The sequence below is a fragment of the Nipponia nippon genome, unplaced genomic scaffold (genome assembly GCF_047370975.1).
Source record: "Nipponia nippon isolate SJK-2023a ecotype South Korea unplaced genomic scaffold, ASM4737097v1 scaffold_4, whole genome shotgun sequence".
Taxonomy (NCBI): Eukaryota; Metazoa; Chordata; class Aves; order Pelecaniformes; family Threskiornithidae; genus Nipponia; species Nipponia nippon.
In genome coordinates, this window is record NW_028262358.1 from 14,221,593 (window position 1) to 14,238,350 (window position 16,758).

The 16,758-nt window shown below is 54.0% G+C and overlaps 2 protein-coding genes across 3 annotated transcripts in view; both read left to right on the forward strand.

The window, feature by feature from the left end:
• Window positions 1-11,404, forward strand: part of LOC148053129 (uncharacterized) — a 65,106-nt gene extending 53,702 nt beyond the window's left edge. The window contains exons 1-7 of one of the 2 annotated variants that reach the window (XM_087775603.1): window positions 9,075-9,106; window positions 9,197-9,316; window positions 9,520-9,693; window positions 10,072-10,113; window positions 10,283-10,367; window positions 10,472-10,525; window positions 10,847-11,404. In XM_087775603.1, the coding sequence (XP_087631729.1) occupies window positions 9,075-9,106; window positions 9,197-9,316; window positions 9,520-9,693; window positions 10,072-10,113; window positions 10,283-10,367; window positions 10,472-10,525; window positions 10,847-10,954 (615 nt within the window). In that variant the 3' untranslated portion in view covers window positions 10,955-11,404. Of the gene's footprint in view, window positions 1-9,074; window positions 9,107-9,196; window positions 9,317-9,519; window positions 9,694-10,071; window positions 10,114-10,282; window positions 10,368-10,471; window positions 10,526-10,846 lie in introns of those variants that run through there. The other variant, XR_015708400.1, reaches the window with a different exon arrangement.
• Window positions 11,402-14,382, forward strand: LOC148053130 (T-cell activation Rho GTPase-activating protein-like). Its single transcript, XM_087775602.1, has 9 exons — window positions 11,402-11,514; window positions 11,744-11,905; window positions 11,991-12,100; window positions 12,271-12,466; window positions 12,694-12,811; window positions 12,945-13,090; window positions 13,649-13,740; window positions 13,827-13,997; window positions 14,315-14,382. Exons 2-9 carry the CDS (start codon window positions 11,750-11,752, stop codon window positions 14,337-14,339), a joined length of 1,014 nt encoding a protein of 337 aa, XP_087631728.1. The 5' UTR covers window positions 11,402-11,514; window positions 11,744-11,749; the 3' UTR covers window positions 14,340-14,382.
• Window positions 14,383-16,758: the final 2,376 nt, after the last annotated feature.

Here is a 16,758-nt window from a genome sequence, read left to right on the forward strand (position 1 = left end):
TGAACAGTCAAAGCAGAATCTAGTTATACATTCCAGATATATCTACTGCTCTGTTCAATATATTCATTACCTGGTATTCTTCCATAGCCGCTTTCATTGATAGACACGAACAGTGCAATATACAATAAAGGTAAATTGGTATTCATATGGTTATGTAGATTTGATAACTTCCTAGGCAAACCACCAGTGGAAGTCCTCTGGAAGGGATGAGTTTCCACATTTCTCAACAGACTGGGTGCAGATCAGGTCAGAGTATTGCAAAGGCTGCCCCATTCCCAGGAGAAACTGGGAACCTGCTTTAGCTGTTGCACTGACTCACGGATTTGGGTCCAAAAAGCATGGTTAGAAAGGGAGCCACTGAACTGTCCCATTCACTGACCTGTGGCTGTTCAGCCAGCTTGTCCCATGCGTGGGTTTCAGTGCAAACTCAAGAAGGGCAGCCTTGCCCTAGGAGGTGTTGCAGACCACCTGCAAACCAGCGTGCAAGGGACTCCCACTCACACCTTCATGTGTTCAGCGCCTTTCGTTCCACCGAGCGAGCCTGAGCGGCTCTCCCAGGCAATTCACACAGCTGGGAAGTCTCTTCTAGCCACCAGTCTTTGCTGCAATGCTTAACCTTAGCTGGGATGGGACAGAAGGTCTAAATCTTGGGGGACCTCAAGTCTGGTGGTGTCCTGGAGAAGAAACAATTACCATGAGAGATTTGGTGCTTGTAAAGAACAGCACCTGCCTGGAGTTTGGTCATAAAAAAAAAATTTGCAAAAAGGTAGGGTCTGAAGGAGCACAAAAATAGCTTGCTAGTGAATCATGTATGAGGAACTTCGGGGGGAGACTGCTGCCCCTTCCCCATTTTTGGTTGGAAGGTGTATACAGGAATTGTGGGCTGGTGGGTGTTACGTGCTTCAAAGGTGGTATGTGGCCACAGCACCACCTTGATTGCATGGCAGAAGGTCATGTGGTAACTTTTGGTGGACTGCTGATAGGGGTGAGACAGACAAGCTGTTGGATGCGTATTTGTCCTTTCCCAGGTCTAGAGCAGCAGCAGCAAGCTGTAAGCTAAGAGAGCTTGGGAACGATTGCCCTGAGTTTCTGCATCAGGTTTTGCCACCAGAAACATCTCATTACACCTCCATCAACCTTCCTCAGCATCCAGGACCCACCTCCGCCCCAAGCATCACTGAATGGACAGGCAGCCTTGTGCCAGGTACCTGTGCAAGGCTGGGAAGTGGCAGTAACTTCTGCTCCTAGTCCTGGCCCAAATTTAGCCTCATGGGTATTACCAGCCTCTTGTAGTTCTTTTGCAAACTACAGCAGATGGGCAAGCAGCCTGGACTCTCGGCACCGGTGGCGATTGCTACTCTTTCTTGTTTTAAAGGACCAACGCCCAGAAGGTCAAAGGGCTCCCACAGAAACCAGCTGGCTCAGGGCTTAGGCAAATTTGGGCCACTTCTGCTGGGCAACCTATATTCAGAAGCATATTCCTGGATCCGTTGGCATTGTTCCTGCCTACCCTACCTGTCTGACAGCTCTTGCCTACCTGTGCAGGGATGCTGCTCCCCCCCCCCCCCCCCCCCCCCCCTGTTTCTCATGACTCTGCTTTAGGGCCTGAAGTCAAGGAGTGTCACAGGTTTGGAAATTCCTGAATTCCTGTCTCTGGAGGGATGTCTGACACGTGTCACCCTACCAGTGCTGCAGTGTTTGCTTTCCTCCCTGTATAACTGAAGGTTTGAGCCACTGTTTGCAGAAATGTTTCTTTGTTTTCCTACTGTCAGAGCCCTGAGGGCACTAATAGGCCCTGAGCAGGGACCTCCACCCATGCACCCTGCCCATGAGCCAGGAGTCCATTTAAACTGAGGCCTGGGTCCCTGGTCCCTGCCTGAGCTGTGCTGTAGATGTGTCTGCCTCCAGTCCTGTCTCTGCCTCCTGGAGGGACCTCTCCTACGTACATTATAGACTTGTCTCCTACCCCATCTCCTGCTCCAGACAGGGCTCTCTGGAGGGTTCCTGGTCCTGATTCATCCCCTCGCTGTGTCTGGGGGTGTTGATGAACCACCCCTGGCTCTGCTGGATGTGCTGAGACCTCATGGGACTGTGCCCTGTTGGTGAGGGCACGACCAGCACTGGAGCCACCCCGGCTCCCATACTTGTGCTGCTCCCTGGCACCCATGAAGCCTGAAGCGCAATGCCTGAAGGACAAAGCCTGGCTGTCTTCCTGCCACCAGTGGAGTCCCTTCCTCTGAGTAAGAGACTCAGCTTCTTCTTTCTCTGCTCTAGGTCTGCCATGAGCTGAAGTGCCAGTGGAGCAGGGGTATCTGCAGCCCTGATATACCACTGAAGTAATGAGACAAAATGACCATCCAAGGGTTCCATGGCAATGTGATACCAGAGCTAAAGATAAAAATAGATCTATAATTTCTGATATAATCTACATGTAATCTCTGAATAGACCCTACAGAACATAAGATTATCCTTTCGCCTTTGGCTGATGGCAAAGGCAAGATATTATCTTTCCTGGCAGAAGAGTTTGGCAGGACAGGGTATACAATCTGATGGGCAGAGATAGGTCTTCTTTTGCTGGGGCATGAGCTGTGACAAACACATGAAAGCTCTGAGATGGTTTATCATGGAGGGTGGTGTAATTATACAGGCTTGACAATGGCATCAACCTTATCTCAGGTTTTGGTGGCATCACAGGCTAGCACATGCCAAACTCATAGAATCATAGAATCGTCAAGGTTGGAAAAGACCCTTAAGATCATCGAGTCCAACCGTCAACCTATCACTGCCAAGTCCATCTATACCATGTCTTCAAGCACCACATCTATCCGTTCTTTAAATACCTCCAGGGATGGAGACTCAACCACTTCCCTGGGCAGCCTATTCCAACGCTTGACCACCCTCTCGGTGAAGAAGTTTTTCCTAATGTCTAACCTAAACTTCCCCTGGCGCAGCTTGAGGCCGTTTCCTCTCGTTCTATCACTCGTTACTAGGGAGAAGAGACCGACCCCCACCTCACTACAGCCTCCTTTCAGGTAGTTGTAGAGAGCAATAAGGTCTCCCCTCAGCCTCCTCTTCTCCAGACTAAACAACCCCAGCTCCCTCAGCCGCTCCTCACCAGACTTGTGCTCTAGACCCTTCACCAACTTCGTTGCCCTCCTCTGGACATGCTCCAGCACCTCAATGGCCTTCTTATAGTGAGGGTCCCAAAACTGAACACAGTACTTGAGATGCGGCCTCACCAGTGCCGAGTACAGGGGCACTATCACCTCCCTGGTCCTGCTGGCCACACTATTCCTGATACAAGCCAGGATGCCATTGGCCTTCTTGGCCACCTGGGCACACTGCTGGCTCATGTTCAGACGGCTGTCAATGAACTCATGTCAAAGTTCTGCAAATCCTGGTTGTGTAGTTTTGAACTATTTTGCAACTCCAGCATTGTGCATTTCAGTTCACAGTGTTGAAGTAGGGTTTATTAGGCAATGGAGAGATCAAGGTTCCCTGGTGTTACTGGGAGCTTTGGATACTGTCTAGGATATTGAAAGGATCAAATGCCTTGTGGATTTTAATGAACTGGAAAAGGAAACTAAGCAGATGGTCACACAGGACAGAAAAACAAAATAGAAAAAAGGCTGCTGTCCCAGAACTGTAAAATGAGTCTGAGTCTGAAGCAGAACCAAGGTGTCATGGAGCCTGAAGAGGGCAGCTTTCCATCAGAGAATGATGTCCTTTCTGGAGAAGTAAGGGTTTCCAGCCCACACACCTGCTCTTTGTTGAGTTTTGCCTGACACGGCTCCCTTCTCAGACTGCTTCAGGATGGTCTCTCCTTTCTTTATACCAGTATCACTCCACTCCCCACCTGCTGTTGCTTCTTGATCACAGCCCAGAGTCCTGTCTTGATATCTCTTCAGCGTGAAGGAGGTGTTTGTACAGCAGCAGGATCTGGTTCTCTGAAATCTGTCTGTACTTCAGGAAAGGTTGTACTGACGTTGGCTGTGTTTTCCGGTTTTTCCCTGAAGTTAAAGACTTCTGGGTCTGTAGAAGTCGAGACTTCTGTGTGTTCAGGCAGGTATAGACAGATATTTACAAGCCTTTCAAACAGTCTGATAGCTAGGAAAACAAGCTGCCTTTTTTGAAAACTGACAATAAAGAGTAGGACCCCATACCATCAACTGCGTGACGCTATTTCTACAATATACTGCGCGATGTGTCTTGGGTGTCATCTAAAACTGGGTATGTTTCACAGGAGACACAGAGATGGGGAAAGGGATGGATGCCCACCAGCTTTCATTCTTTTTGTTCTGCATTCACATCTTGTTGTCGCACTTTCTGTATTTATTTTCTTCTATACCTAGTCTTCTCACTACACCCTGGAGTGCCATTCCTAGTCTCAGCTACCGCAACTGTTGTGGTAAAGGCGTTACAGTCCATCCCACCACGAACTGGGTCTGCTACAGCTTGGAGGAAGTCACAAGCAGGCAGCGTGCCTACAGCTTTGGTGGTGGAAGGGGACAGGCAGGGGCAGAGGAGCTGGCTGAGCACTCAGCTGCAGTTGTAACTTGTGGCCCGTAATGAGCTATGTTGATGGGAAGAGAGCTGCAGAAAGCAAGAGAGATGCCAGCTCCACAATCAAAGCAGGGAAATAACAGGGAAAGATGACATCACTTGCTGTATCATATAATTTTATGACATCACAAAGCAATCAGAAAAGTGTGTCTCTGGCTAACAATGCTTCTTAGGTAGGCTTGATGCATGTTGCATAGCTTCTCTTTGGAGTTTGTATTTCCTTTGGCTTGCCAGTACATCAGTGGCTTTCAGCTGTTCTGCAGGAGCATTTTCACAGTTCTGTGGGAAGAAATCTGCAGATATTTACATTTCCTTCATGGCAAAATAAACCAGAAATCTGTCTTGCTCCAAAGAAGTTGCAACTGTTATTTTCTTTCTCTTCCTTAATACTGACAAGAACAAGGAGGACAGATCTGCAGCACTAACACAGGAAGCATGAAAGCTGCTGTCTTTTTCATTGCAACCCTTATCAGAGGAATGGATTCATGCAATGCCATTTTCTGTTCTCATTACAATCATTGTCAGAAGAATAAGTTTTCAATCCATCATGCATCCTGCTAAGAGATAGTGGAGTGGCTGAGGACTCCTGTTTGCTGTGGTCTGTAACTTGCCTGACCACTGACCACCTTCAGTTGCCTTGCTGCAAGGAGAGAGGAGCCAGACAGAGCTGATGAGTGGAGACAGTGTTAAACATGTGGCACTGTGGTGATGGTGGATTTGAGCCTAACAACTCAGGGCTGTCCCCAGCACTGGGAGACAGGATCTTTCTCTCTTCCCCCAGTGGGGCTTATCCTTAAAAAAACTTGGTTGTACTGGAGCAACTGTGAGGACACAGTGCTGCCCTGAATCAGTGCAGTGTCCAGATGGGGTGGTCTTTTGGAGATGGATTCCCAGCTGTCCCGGCAGCACCCAGGGCTGGGAAATGTGGTGGAGCCCTGTAAAACTGTGGCTACTGGGAGGATATGAGCAGGGAATAAGCTGTTCACCATCTGTTCCATAAATAACTTGTGGACTGCTATCTGCGATGCTAACACCACATGGTATCAAGCTGTGGTATACCTTAATAGAGAGACATAAAGTCTCCTCAAAGTTGACAGCCAGAAGAGAAGGGCCAGTGCTCCCGTTTCCCTCCTGGGATCACATTTAGAAAGCCCACGCTCAATTGTGGATTTGACTGCAAGTTCCTCCTCTCATCCTAGTCAGGTCCCTTAGCGGTCCCTTGGCTTTCCTGCCTGCCCTTTTGGTTCCCTACCGACACAAACCAGAAAGGAAACAGTGCAGTGCTCAGCTCTTCAAGGGCTGACATAACAAGTAAAGCTGGGCAAAACTTTTCGTTCTTGCTGCCCGTGTTGAGGAGGATATGATTTTAGTCACACCAAAGGCTTTTGTGGCTCTGTCAATTTTTTTCTTCTTTTGTTGTATTTTTTAATTTAGAGGAAAATTAATCAAGACATCCAAAACCATTCTAGGTTTGATGGCATCAAAATAACCCCAAAATAATTTCTAGGGGAGTTGGAAGCCGGGTTTAATGTAAAAACCGTCTTTCACTGTAAGACACTCCAGAACAGCTATAAAATTACAAGCTCAGAGATGAAACCAAGCATTGTGGCTGACCTGAAATTTTTCCCCCATTTTTTTCATCCAATGCTAGCTATGGGATATAAAAAGGGATTTTGTTCAAAATAGAACTTTTGTTTTCCATTGTCCTTCTTCTTCTTTACCAGTGATCTGAATTTTGGTGCATTTTTTTAATGCTGTGTCACTGTAGTAATAGCTGTGATAGAGGCACCGTAGGACAGGTGGAGATCATCAGACTGGAAAAGCCAAAGGAAAAAGCAGGGGACTGGAGTTGTCTGGAGAGATGGGCCAGTTTCCAAACTAGGTCAGCTCGTGTCCTCAGCTGCCATTAGGAGATGAATCAAACACACGGACAGCAAAGCAATGTGACCCAGAGAAAAAGGTTTGCTTAACTCCAGATTTCCCAGGGGTATTTAATTGGAATTCAGCCATTGCCAGCAGGAAGGAAACATGTCCTGCAAGCACAGACTGAGGCATAAGAGCATGTGGCTGTGACTTGCTGCCCACAGCAGTGCTTTCCTAGCCCTTTTCCCAAAGGGCTACATTTCCCTTCGAGCATGAACCACTGGACCCCACACTCTTTCTCGCTGGAGTGTAAAATCGCCCCAAGATCCTTTGCTCAATGTCTCTCATCTCCTGCATTTGTCCTGACAAGGCCAGGGGTTTCACTCTCCTGATGGCTTCTCTTTGAATCAAGGCATTGCTCAGTGTCAACAGGTAAAGCAGACACACAATGTCAAAAGCTGGCTTTGGCTCCTTTTTTGGCCCTGGGGAGGGCCTTGCACACAAACTTCATGCCAGCATCGGGGGGGTTGAAAGCTGGCCCGGAGTGTGTGCCCGAGACATTCCCCCAGCTCGGCTGGTGTCCAGCAAGAGGAGTCTGTCTTTAGCCACCATGGCCATTTCCAGGGAAAACAGCTGGTTTGGCTGACCAGGACCCGAGAGGGAGAGCAGAAGAGCAGGCACGCAGACACAACCTTTGCCACAAGTCCAGCGCAGCAGGTTGCTCAAACGCAGCCGGGCCTGTGGGGATGGTCGGGGGACAAAGGACGGAACCTGAATTCCCTACCTGAACTACAGCGCTCGCTAGCCTCGGTGCAAGTGGACCCAGCAGCTGGTCCTGAAAAGCACCAACGCAGGACACGGAAAGCTTTGAGCCACTGGGGCTCTTCTGGAATCGCCTCTGCCATGTGCACCCATGTCTGTGAACAACCCTTCTCCTCCAGCTGAAAAGCAGCTGCAGATCTTGCTCATGGCTCAAGGACGCTGGGGGCCTCGCATGGTGCCTGAGGCTTGGGGCTTGCGTTGCCTGTGCCCAGCTGTGCCCAGCTGTGCCCACGGGGTGACAGAGGAAAGACTTTCCCTGGGGAAGAGGCACCAGCGAGGGGTCGAGATGGAGGAAAACCTCACCAACGTTTTGGCTCTAGGCGGAAAGTTCTGGATCAGAGAGGAATTCTACATCTTCCGCAGCATAGCACAGGCCACTGGCTGGACAGCAAGTTTTTTTCTTTCTTTCATTTTTCCCGGAAGAGTCTCCTGTTGGTACCGAGTAGAGGCAGAATGTCAGGCAAGGTGGCTGATTGAATGGGAATGACAGAGGGCAATGGACTTGGCTCGTAAAAGCCCGATTGCTCTACAAGTTGAATCTGTTTTCTCTCGTGCTTTTTACTTCTAAGGAAGGGGGCGGGTGGAGGGGCGTGGATGATTTCTCGTCAGAGCTCCTCAAACACGCGTTGTAGCAGTCGAGGCAGAATATGCCTTTCTCACGTACCTTTTCTTTTTGCACCACGGTCAATTCAATCTGCTGATCAATAGCCCACGGAGGTCCATAGGCACCTTTGATTGGGATCCTTTGGCTCAAGAGCTAGGTGCAACCTCCTGTCACCAGTTTAGGCACAATGAATGCAGATAATCTGCTCTCTAATAACCTAAGCTACTTACTCCCTAAATGATCTATACGAGAGTCCAGCCCCATCCGACGGTACACATAAGATCAGCGCTATGAAGAGACATGACGTTCCAATGAAAAATGAGACAGATGCTTGAACGACTTTTAAGAGCTTGCAGGAATCAAAAGGGGAAGCCCTGTATCTAGAAGAGAAAAAAACAACGTGGCTTTTCCCCCTACATTTCTGAACCTTCTGTGACAAGGTATGGCATATCAACGTGCATGTCTGCAAGGCCCCGGGCTGCACTCTGCGGGTCCCGTTCACGGTCGGTGATCTGGATGATGGGGCAGAGTGTCCCCTCAGACAGCTTGCAGATGGCACACAGCTGGGAGGAGAGGCTCACGCGGCGGAGCGTGGTGCTGCCGCCAAGCAGAGGGCCCTTGAGAGGCTGGAGAAAGGGGCTGGCAGGAGTCTCATGCAGCTCAACAAGGGCAAGAGCAAAGTCCTGCAGCTGGGGAGGAAGAAGCCCTTGCAGCAGTGCAGGCTGGGGCACAGCCAGCTGGAAAGCAGCTGTGCAGACAGCTGGGCTCATGGTGGAGCCCAAGCTGACCCCCAAATTGGAGCCAGCCAAGTGGCCTTGGGGCCAAGAAGGCTAACTGCCTGCTGGGCTGCAGGAGGCAAAGCATTGGCAGCAGGTGGAGGGAGGTGGTCCTGCCCCTCTGCTGTGTCCTGCTCGGGGCTGCCCAGTGCAAGAGAGACATGGCCCTACTGGAGAGAACCCCCAGCCCAGGGCCCTCCCAGTGCCACCCCCCCCGCCCCGCTCCCCAGTGTCCGTTGGGCTTGGAATGTTGGCCACTTGGAGCCAACAGCCACCAGTGCCGGCAGGACGGAGCTGTGCTGGCCCGGAGCAGCGCTAGGAGGAGGCAGGGGCTGGCCGAGCAGCTCAGCTGCGGCACCGACACCAGCACCCCGCTTCCCATCCTCGCTGTGGCCGCCTGGGCCGTGTCCTTGGTGCACGGCGAGGGTCCTCCTGTCCCGGGCGGGATGGGCCAGGCCAACTGCTGCTGCGGCTCCAGGTGGGTTCTCCCTGTGGCTCGGGGACACGCGGGCATGGCCGGGCCCTGCAGCAGCTGCCTTTCTCATGCCCGCCGCTCGCTGCTCTGCAGGGAGGCTCTCAGCGACATCGAGGTGGTGCCGAGCGCAGACGTGCGGCTGACCCGGGGCCGCAAGAGGAGCGAGAGGCGCCTTCTCCTCCTCCAGGAGGAACTGGTCATCGCCAAGTTGCAGTAAGACCCTCAGAGCCCAGCTGCCTTTCCCCAGCCCTGGCCCTGCCACCAGGGCAGGGACACCCTGCCACCAGCCCCAGGCCCCAGCACCTTGCTGCTGGATGCACCCCTGTGCGTCCCAAGGCAGGCGAGGGACAGGGCTCTCGCCGGGGGGACCCCAAGGAGCCCACCTCCAGCTCCCTGCCCGCCTCTCCTCTCTGCAGACGTGGCACCAGCGTGCGCCCACAGCTCCGCCTGGCCCTGGACAAGCTGTGGGTGCTGAGCGGCGGGAAGGAGGCAGTGGGGCAGGAAGAAGAGGAGGAGGAGGAAGGCAGCGATGAGGACAGGACCTCCCTCATCCTCGCCTGGCCCACCGGCTCCTGTGTTGCCACTTTTGGGTGAGTCGCGGTGCCACGTCCCATGGCAGGGCAGCAGAGGTTCCCAAGCACGCCCCGGCAGCCATCCTGTGAATGGCCTCTGCCCTCCGTGCAGAGCCCGGGCAGGGAGCGGGCAGCATGCCCACAGGGACGGGTTGGGGGGCATTTCCATGGCCTGCATCCCCCCACCACCTTTTGGTCCCCAGAAGGGAAGGGCAAAAGCAGCTGCTCTGGCAGGAGAGAGGGAGCCAGGGCTTGGGCAGTGCCTCTGTCCTTCCCCACGGGGCTCTGTCCTGCCCCTCTGTCCTTCTGCATGGGGCAGGGCTATGCAGGCACCCGCCTCTGCCCACGGGCTGGGGGGCAGCGGGGCCTGATGCTGCTTCTCCTCTCTTTCTGCAGCTCCCGGGCCCTGAAGGAGCTGTGGGTGGGCACACTGCTGGGGTAAGCCGGGGGGATGCTCCAGGTGCAGCCGCACAGGGGAACACAGCTCCCCAGCTGGGGAGAGGTGCCCCCGCGGCTGCGGGCAGCTGTCGGGCAGAGCTGCCTGACAAGAGAGAAGAGGCAGCTTGGGGCTCACCCAGCTCTCTCCCTGTCCCTTCCCGCTGCACAGGACACCAGAAGGAGCAAAGAGAGCCCGGGTGACCCGCCTGCCGTCGATCAAAGCCCTGGAGAAGGAGCTGAGTCGCCGCCATGCCGTGAGTGTCTCTCTGCTCTGGGCTCTGTCCCCAGGCACTGCTCCTCCAGCCGAGCATCAGAGGCATTGCTGCTCACCTTCTTCCACTCCTCCTCTCTTGCCCAGTGGAGGACATTGAGCGCCAGGAGCCTGGAGAGGCTGATGGAGGGCCAGGCAGAGGTGAGAATGGCTGCCTTTCACCCACCTCTGGCTGTGCCGAGGTGCCAGGGATGTGCGGCGAGTGGGGTGAGCTTGTGCGGGAGGGAGGGAGGGTCCCGTGGTGCCTCTTTGGGAGCGAGCGGAGAGGGTTGGAAGGCTACCAGGAATGCGGGCAAAGCCGCACTGGCAGCGCTGGGAGGAAACCTGCGGTGCAGAGCAGAGAGCCTGGGAGGGCGGAGGGTCCCAGCTCCGCCACGCTCAGGCTGCTGGTGCCGGGTGGCAGCTCGCCGGTGGCCCTTTCTGCTGCGGGGCTGCTCTCTAAGCACAGCCTGCTTCTTGCAGGCTGATTCCAAGCAAGGGCCTCCGACAGACCCAGCTAGAAACAGAGGGGGACTTGGCCACTCAGCAGGTGAGTTTTGGAAAGAAAGGCAACGTCCTGCCACCGGTTGAGCTGTGCTCACTTGTCCCCTGAGTGTCGCCATGCAGGTGTGGCAGCCCAAGGGAGGACGTCACCTGGACGAGCAAGGGCAGCCGCTGGGCAGTGACAGCTGGATGTGGTTCTGCGGGGACACGGAGCCTCTGCTGCTGCCCACAGCTTGGAGGAGGGCAGGCCGAGGGCTGGGACAGGCTGTCCCGCTGGCACGACGGCTCTCAGCAGCCTGCGAGCCGCAGCCGCCTTTCCAGCTGCTGGCTCCCTGCCCGTCCTGCCGCAGCGCTCAGCACCACGCTGCAGGCAGGGCAGGCAGGGCAGGGCAGGGCAGGGCAGGCTGCGGGAGCGCTGGCCTGGCCGTCTCCATTGATGGGCTCTCGCTCTCTTTCCCTTTGCAGCAGGAGGGAGCAGCAGCAGCAGGAGGAGGAGGAGGGGGCTGCCCTGGCCCTTTGCTCTGCGGCGCAGCTCGGCCACTGCCCAGGCGCCAGGGCAGGCGGGCTCCGGCTGCAGCAGGCCGCTTTTTGGGCAGCCCCTGGCAGCCCTCTGCGGGGAGGACGGCACGCTGCCCCGGCCCATCCAGGTAAGCCAGCCTGCACCCCTGTGGTCCCCAGCCCTCCGACTGCTCCAGAGCCGGTGTGCCCAGGGGCTCCGCAGATGGGGCATTGGGCTCTTCACCCATGGCTCATGCTTCTGCTTTCAGCCCCTTTGCAGCAGGAGGGAGCACAGGCTGGGGCTGAACTCTGGTCCCGGCCACCGCTTTTGCAAGGCAGCTCCTCAGCCAAGTAACTCTCCTCCTGCCTCTCCTGCAGGAGCTGATGGCTGTCCTGCACCAGCAAGGACCAGCGACGGAGGGCATATTCCGCATGGCGGCCAGTGGGACAGAGCTTCGGGAGCTGCGCGAGGCCCTGGACCGCGGCGCGGACGTCGACCTGGGAAGCCAGCCTGCGCTGCTGCTGGCCGTCATCTTGAAGGTGAGTGCTTCTGACCTGCAGCTGGAAGAGCTCCTGGCATGTCTGGAGTGTTCAGAGGCTCACCTGAATGCCCTTGGCATTGCAGGACTTCCTGAGAAGCATCCCCGCCAAGCTGCTCGTGACAGACCTTTACGAAGACTGGATGGCAGCCATGCAGAAGACCTGCCAGGAGGACAAGATCGAAGAGCTGAAAGCGTAAGTGTGGGCAGCAGCCTGCCTGTTGAGCTGGAGCCCTGACCGCTGGCTGAGAGCACCTGCAAAGCTGCGCAACACAGCCGCTGGCTCCCACCTGCCTTGGGCAAGCCTGGGGGACACCTGTGGGCAACTTAATCTGCTTGAGTGACGTTGTGTTCCTGTTCCCTCAGGGTGGCCCACAAGTTGCCTGCAGCCAACCTCCTCCTCCTCAAGCGCCTGCTGTCCCTCCTCCAGCACATCGGCCACAACACCTCCACCAGCAGGATGACCTCCAGCAACCTGGCCATCTGCCTTGGGCCAAACCTGCTGAGCCCACCCAACGAGGACCTGCTCCCTCTGCAGGCCATGCTGGAGGTGACTCAGAAGGTACGCTCCATTGAGCAGCGGGCTGCAGCCTTCCCAGCCCATCAGAGCTTGGCTCTTCAGAGGTCCCTGGCTGCCTGCTCTCTTGAGCAAATGCTGCTGGCGTGGCTGCCAGCAAGAGCAGCCCCGCAGCCACAGCCTGCTGCACAGAGGCCAGGCTCAGGAGTGGCAAAGGCTGCTGGATACATGTTCAGGCACCTGGCTTGAGACCAAGGCTCTGATGTGTGCAGGTGAACGTGCTGGTGGAGTTTATGATTGAAAACTGCGGTGACATCTTTGCGGAGGAGGTGGCTGGCCTCTCCTGTCCATCAGCCCAGGCGTCGCCAGCACCCATGGACAGATCCACAGGTAGGAGGAGGGACTGAGGGCTGTCAGAGCGTGAGCAGAATGCTGCTGTAGGGCTTGGGGCTGGACTGGCTTTAGCCGATGTCTGCTTCCAACAAGTCACTTTGCTGCACATGCTTTTGCTTTCGCTTTCCAGAGCTGTCTTTGGAAGAGCAACGTGGCCCTGCAGGCCAAGCAGACATGGAGCAGCAGGCAAGCGCCTTCCCGGACGCACCACCCTCTCTGCTCGTCCTCCAGAGAGCAGCAGGGGCAGACACGGATGCGGGACGTGAGATGGCAGAGGTATGGCAGCTCCACAACCACTGGGACAAGGTGATCTCGGGTAGGAGGGTAGTTGCTGATGAGTCCAAGTAGCTGCTCTGCCTCTTCCTGGCACTCCATCTCTGGTGGCTTTGGCTGGTTTTATTTTTCTCCAGTAAAACTGGAAAGGTTGCCTCTCCACTGTGTTAGGCATGTGCTTAATCAAAGGCGATATCTCCAAAATACCTAGAGAAAGAGAGATTTGAAAAGCAAAGCCTCCCACCGGGGTATTGGTGGTGTTGCACCAAAGGGCTATCCGCAGAGCTCTGTCTCGGGAGGGCAGCAGAAACCGCGCCAGAATGAAGTGGGCCAGCCCTTTCTGGCCCGCAGGGGGATCGCAGGCTCCCTGCTGAATGCCCCCCAAATTAATGGAGTGTCACGCACTCGTGTGAACAGTGTGTTCCAAAGGGAGGCCCTTGGAAGAAAGGGCTAATGCAAACCAGCCAAAGGGATCTTCTCTGGAGAGCTAAGGGAGCAAGCAGTCACTTGCTGCTCCAGGGCGTCCCTTGCCACCTGCTCACGCCAGCATTTCTCTGTTAGGCACCCGTTGCTGTGCCTCCAACCACCCCAGAGACCACGGCAGACCCCCTGGCCTGTGCAGAAGAACTGAAGAGCCTTTTGGAGGAAAGAAGGTAAAAGGAGTCAGCTTTGCTTAAACCCAGCACTGATTCCAGTTGATGCTGGCTTGACCTGTCTAATCCCACTGTGGGATGGAAAGGTTTGCAGGCTGCCCCCAGGAAACGGGAAACCAAAGACAAAGAAAGAGAGAAGAGGCCTGGGCAGAGGAGAGGGAATGCCAAGGAGACAAGAAAAGAAGGAAGAGAGAAAGCGTTGGGGGGGATCGAAAAGTGAAAAAAAGCAGGAAGGTCCAGCAGGTGAAGAAGCCCAGGTGTGTACCAGGGGAGGGCGAGGGATGGTGCTGCGCAGGGTTTGCAAATAACTCCCTGGCAGCTGCCCAGGGCTCCCCATCGAGCCCTGCTGCGTGGCACAGGGGCACTGTGCAGCTCTGCAGGCGCACAGGTCTCTAAGGGCATTACCCATGGGGACGAGGCGCCAGAGCCATGCCGTAGCCAAGGCCAGCAGGAGCTCTCTCTTCTGGGCCGTAAACAGTTCCTCGTCGGAGGTGTTCCCCAAAGAAAGGGCAACCAAATCCTGCCCCTTCCGGCCTTTGTGGTTTATCAGTGCTTTCTGACTCTGTCCTTGCAGGTGCCCATGTCCTGTTACTGCCTGAACCCCTGTGACTCCTGGGCCCCCCCGCCCGCAGTGGATGTTTGCAATAAAAGGATCTTTTCTCTCTTCTGACTGTGTCTGCCAGACGATATTCTGGAGTGGGGAGTCGTTGTTTGGTGATGAATCCTAGGGCAGGAGTTTGGGGTCATCCCTTGTCCCGGAATCCTTTCCAGCAGGCATCAGGGCTGAGTTCAGAGGCTTTAGGAGTCAAAGCAAAGCACAGAATCGCACAGAATCACACAGAATGGCTGAGTCTGGGAGGTGTCGCAAACAGGTGGTTTCGGACACTTAAGAAATCGCCAACAAAGGTATCAGCAAAAGTGTTTCTAAGAGCAGGTTTTTAATAGCGTAACTTCACCAAGTTCGATGGCAAGGTTCCCTCTGCTAAGTACTGCCTGGTAGAGTCATAGAAAGGAAAACTGAGACACACTCGAGTTAGAATGCTTCACAGAGAGACCGGCGATGCAGAGAGTAAGGCACACCCTCCCGCTGAGTCATGAGGTTCAGGGGAGACCCCCTTGCTTTCTGAACTCCTGATGGAGCTTAGGTGCAGCTAGGTCCAGTCTTCGTCTCTGACTTGATCAACGTTTCATTTCCAAGTGGTCGTACATGCCATGTTTATGTAATGTTTGCAGTAGCACCAATTCAGCATGCAATCAAAGTTACTAAGGCAAAATCCAAGTTACCATACTACAAGGTTAGGCACGACACTGGTCGCTTAGCAGAGACCTGTTGCTGGTGGAAGGTCTCTGTTCCTCGAGGAGCAACCTTGAGAGGTGTCCCAGCTCGAGGGGAGATGGCTGCCATGCAGCCACGCTGCCTAGCAGGGAGGGCTCCAAGAAGGCTCGCTTAGGCTGTCATATTTATAGGATAAAGTGGTTGGCCTGGAGTCAAATTACACGCGATAGAAAAGGTATGCCGGAGATTCCTTGTACCCACAACTTCCTCTGTGCCTTGAGAAATGAGTCTTGGAAAAGCCACCCGCTATTCGTGTGTCAGTCGCACGATCGCTGTTCCAAGCTGATGTGCATCCATGCTCACTTTGTCACTCTGCTCCTTTGTGGGTGTTCAGGGGACAGATTGCAACTAGAGGAGTTCACGGCCCAGCTACACTCAGGTTTGATTACATACAGGTTACCTACAGGTTACCAGGTTTCATACGGAATCAGTTGATTGTATCCATTTTACCTGCTGGACTGATTTGGTTTGTTTCATTTTTTGCCCAACTCTGAGATACAGAATGATTATAAGCAAGAAACACAATAAGGTCAACATTGACAAAACTACAACTGGACGGAGCATCCAATTCAAAATTCCAGTTGCTGTTGGGGACCATCCAGAAGGAGTTTCCCACCAGTGATGTTTTCCATCTTTCTTCGCTCTTTCTGGGACATGGTGTATCTCCGCTGCGTCGTGATGGACAGGAATTAGGGGTTTTGGCCGTTATTCCAAATTCGCTTTAGCAATTGACTCGGGTCATCGTGTTGCACCAGTTTTCTCACCAATGTGAGATTCATTCCAGTAGGGGTAGGCGATAAATCGTGATAGGCTGTAGAGTTAGGCTGTACCAATTGGTGAGTTGTGACAGGAGCGGGATAGTTAAAGTGGCATCCTCTGATTTTGGTAAAATGACAAGTACAGATATTTGAGCGACTGTATATATCTACAGTGGTCTTGTCTGGAAATAGAGACTCACAAAGGGTTCTCATACAAACACATCCGCTTCCAACGTACACAGGTACAGTTTCAGGGGTTTCATCTGGATGTATTTCAACATGACAAACATTAGGGGACAGTTCCATTGCCATTTAATCCCAGCGCAATGATGGGGTAGATGCCAGCAGGACTGGAGTTTCCTTTCAACTTGAGTCGCGTCCTCCCAAATTTCCTCTGGCATTGCAGTGGGCAAGGTGCCCTCCTTGTCTTCCCTGATTTATTATTCCCTAATAAACATGAGAGGTCGTTTTGGCCTGCTCGGCCCAGTCTGGAATAGATTGCAAGAAGTACCGTCTTCTGCAAAAGCCCGTTCTGCTACAATAGGGTCGCGGGGGTGTGCTGGCCCCCCGGTGACTGCTATGGCTTGGATTTTTGTATTGGTGCCTTGACTGCCTCTTCATGCTCTGGGTTCTACGCCCACCGGGTTCCCTTTCGTAAAAGTGAGTACAGTGAGCGAGCAATAATAGAAAACCCAGGTACCTGTTTTTTCCAGCACCCTCCAGTACCCCAAAGTTGTTGTAATTCCCTCCTAGGCTGGGGCATCTGCAATTGTTCTGTTTTACTTCAGGTGTCCAGCGGGATTGCTGCACTACCTGCAGTCCACCAAGGACCTACAAATTTTACTTCTCTACTCGGTCCCTGACAATTTTGGGGTGGAATTTCAACTTCTGCTTTCTGTAGTGTTTGCCACACTGCTGCTGCCC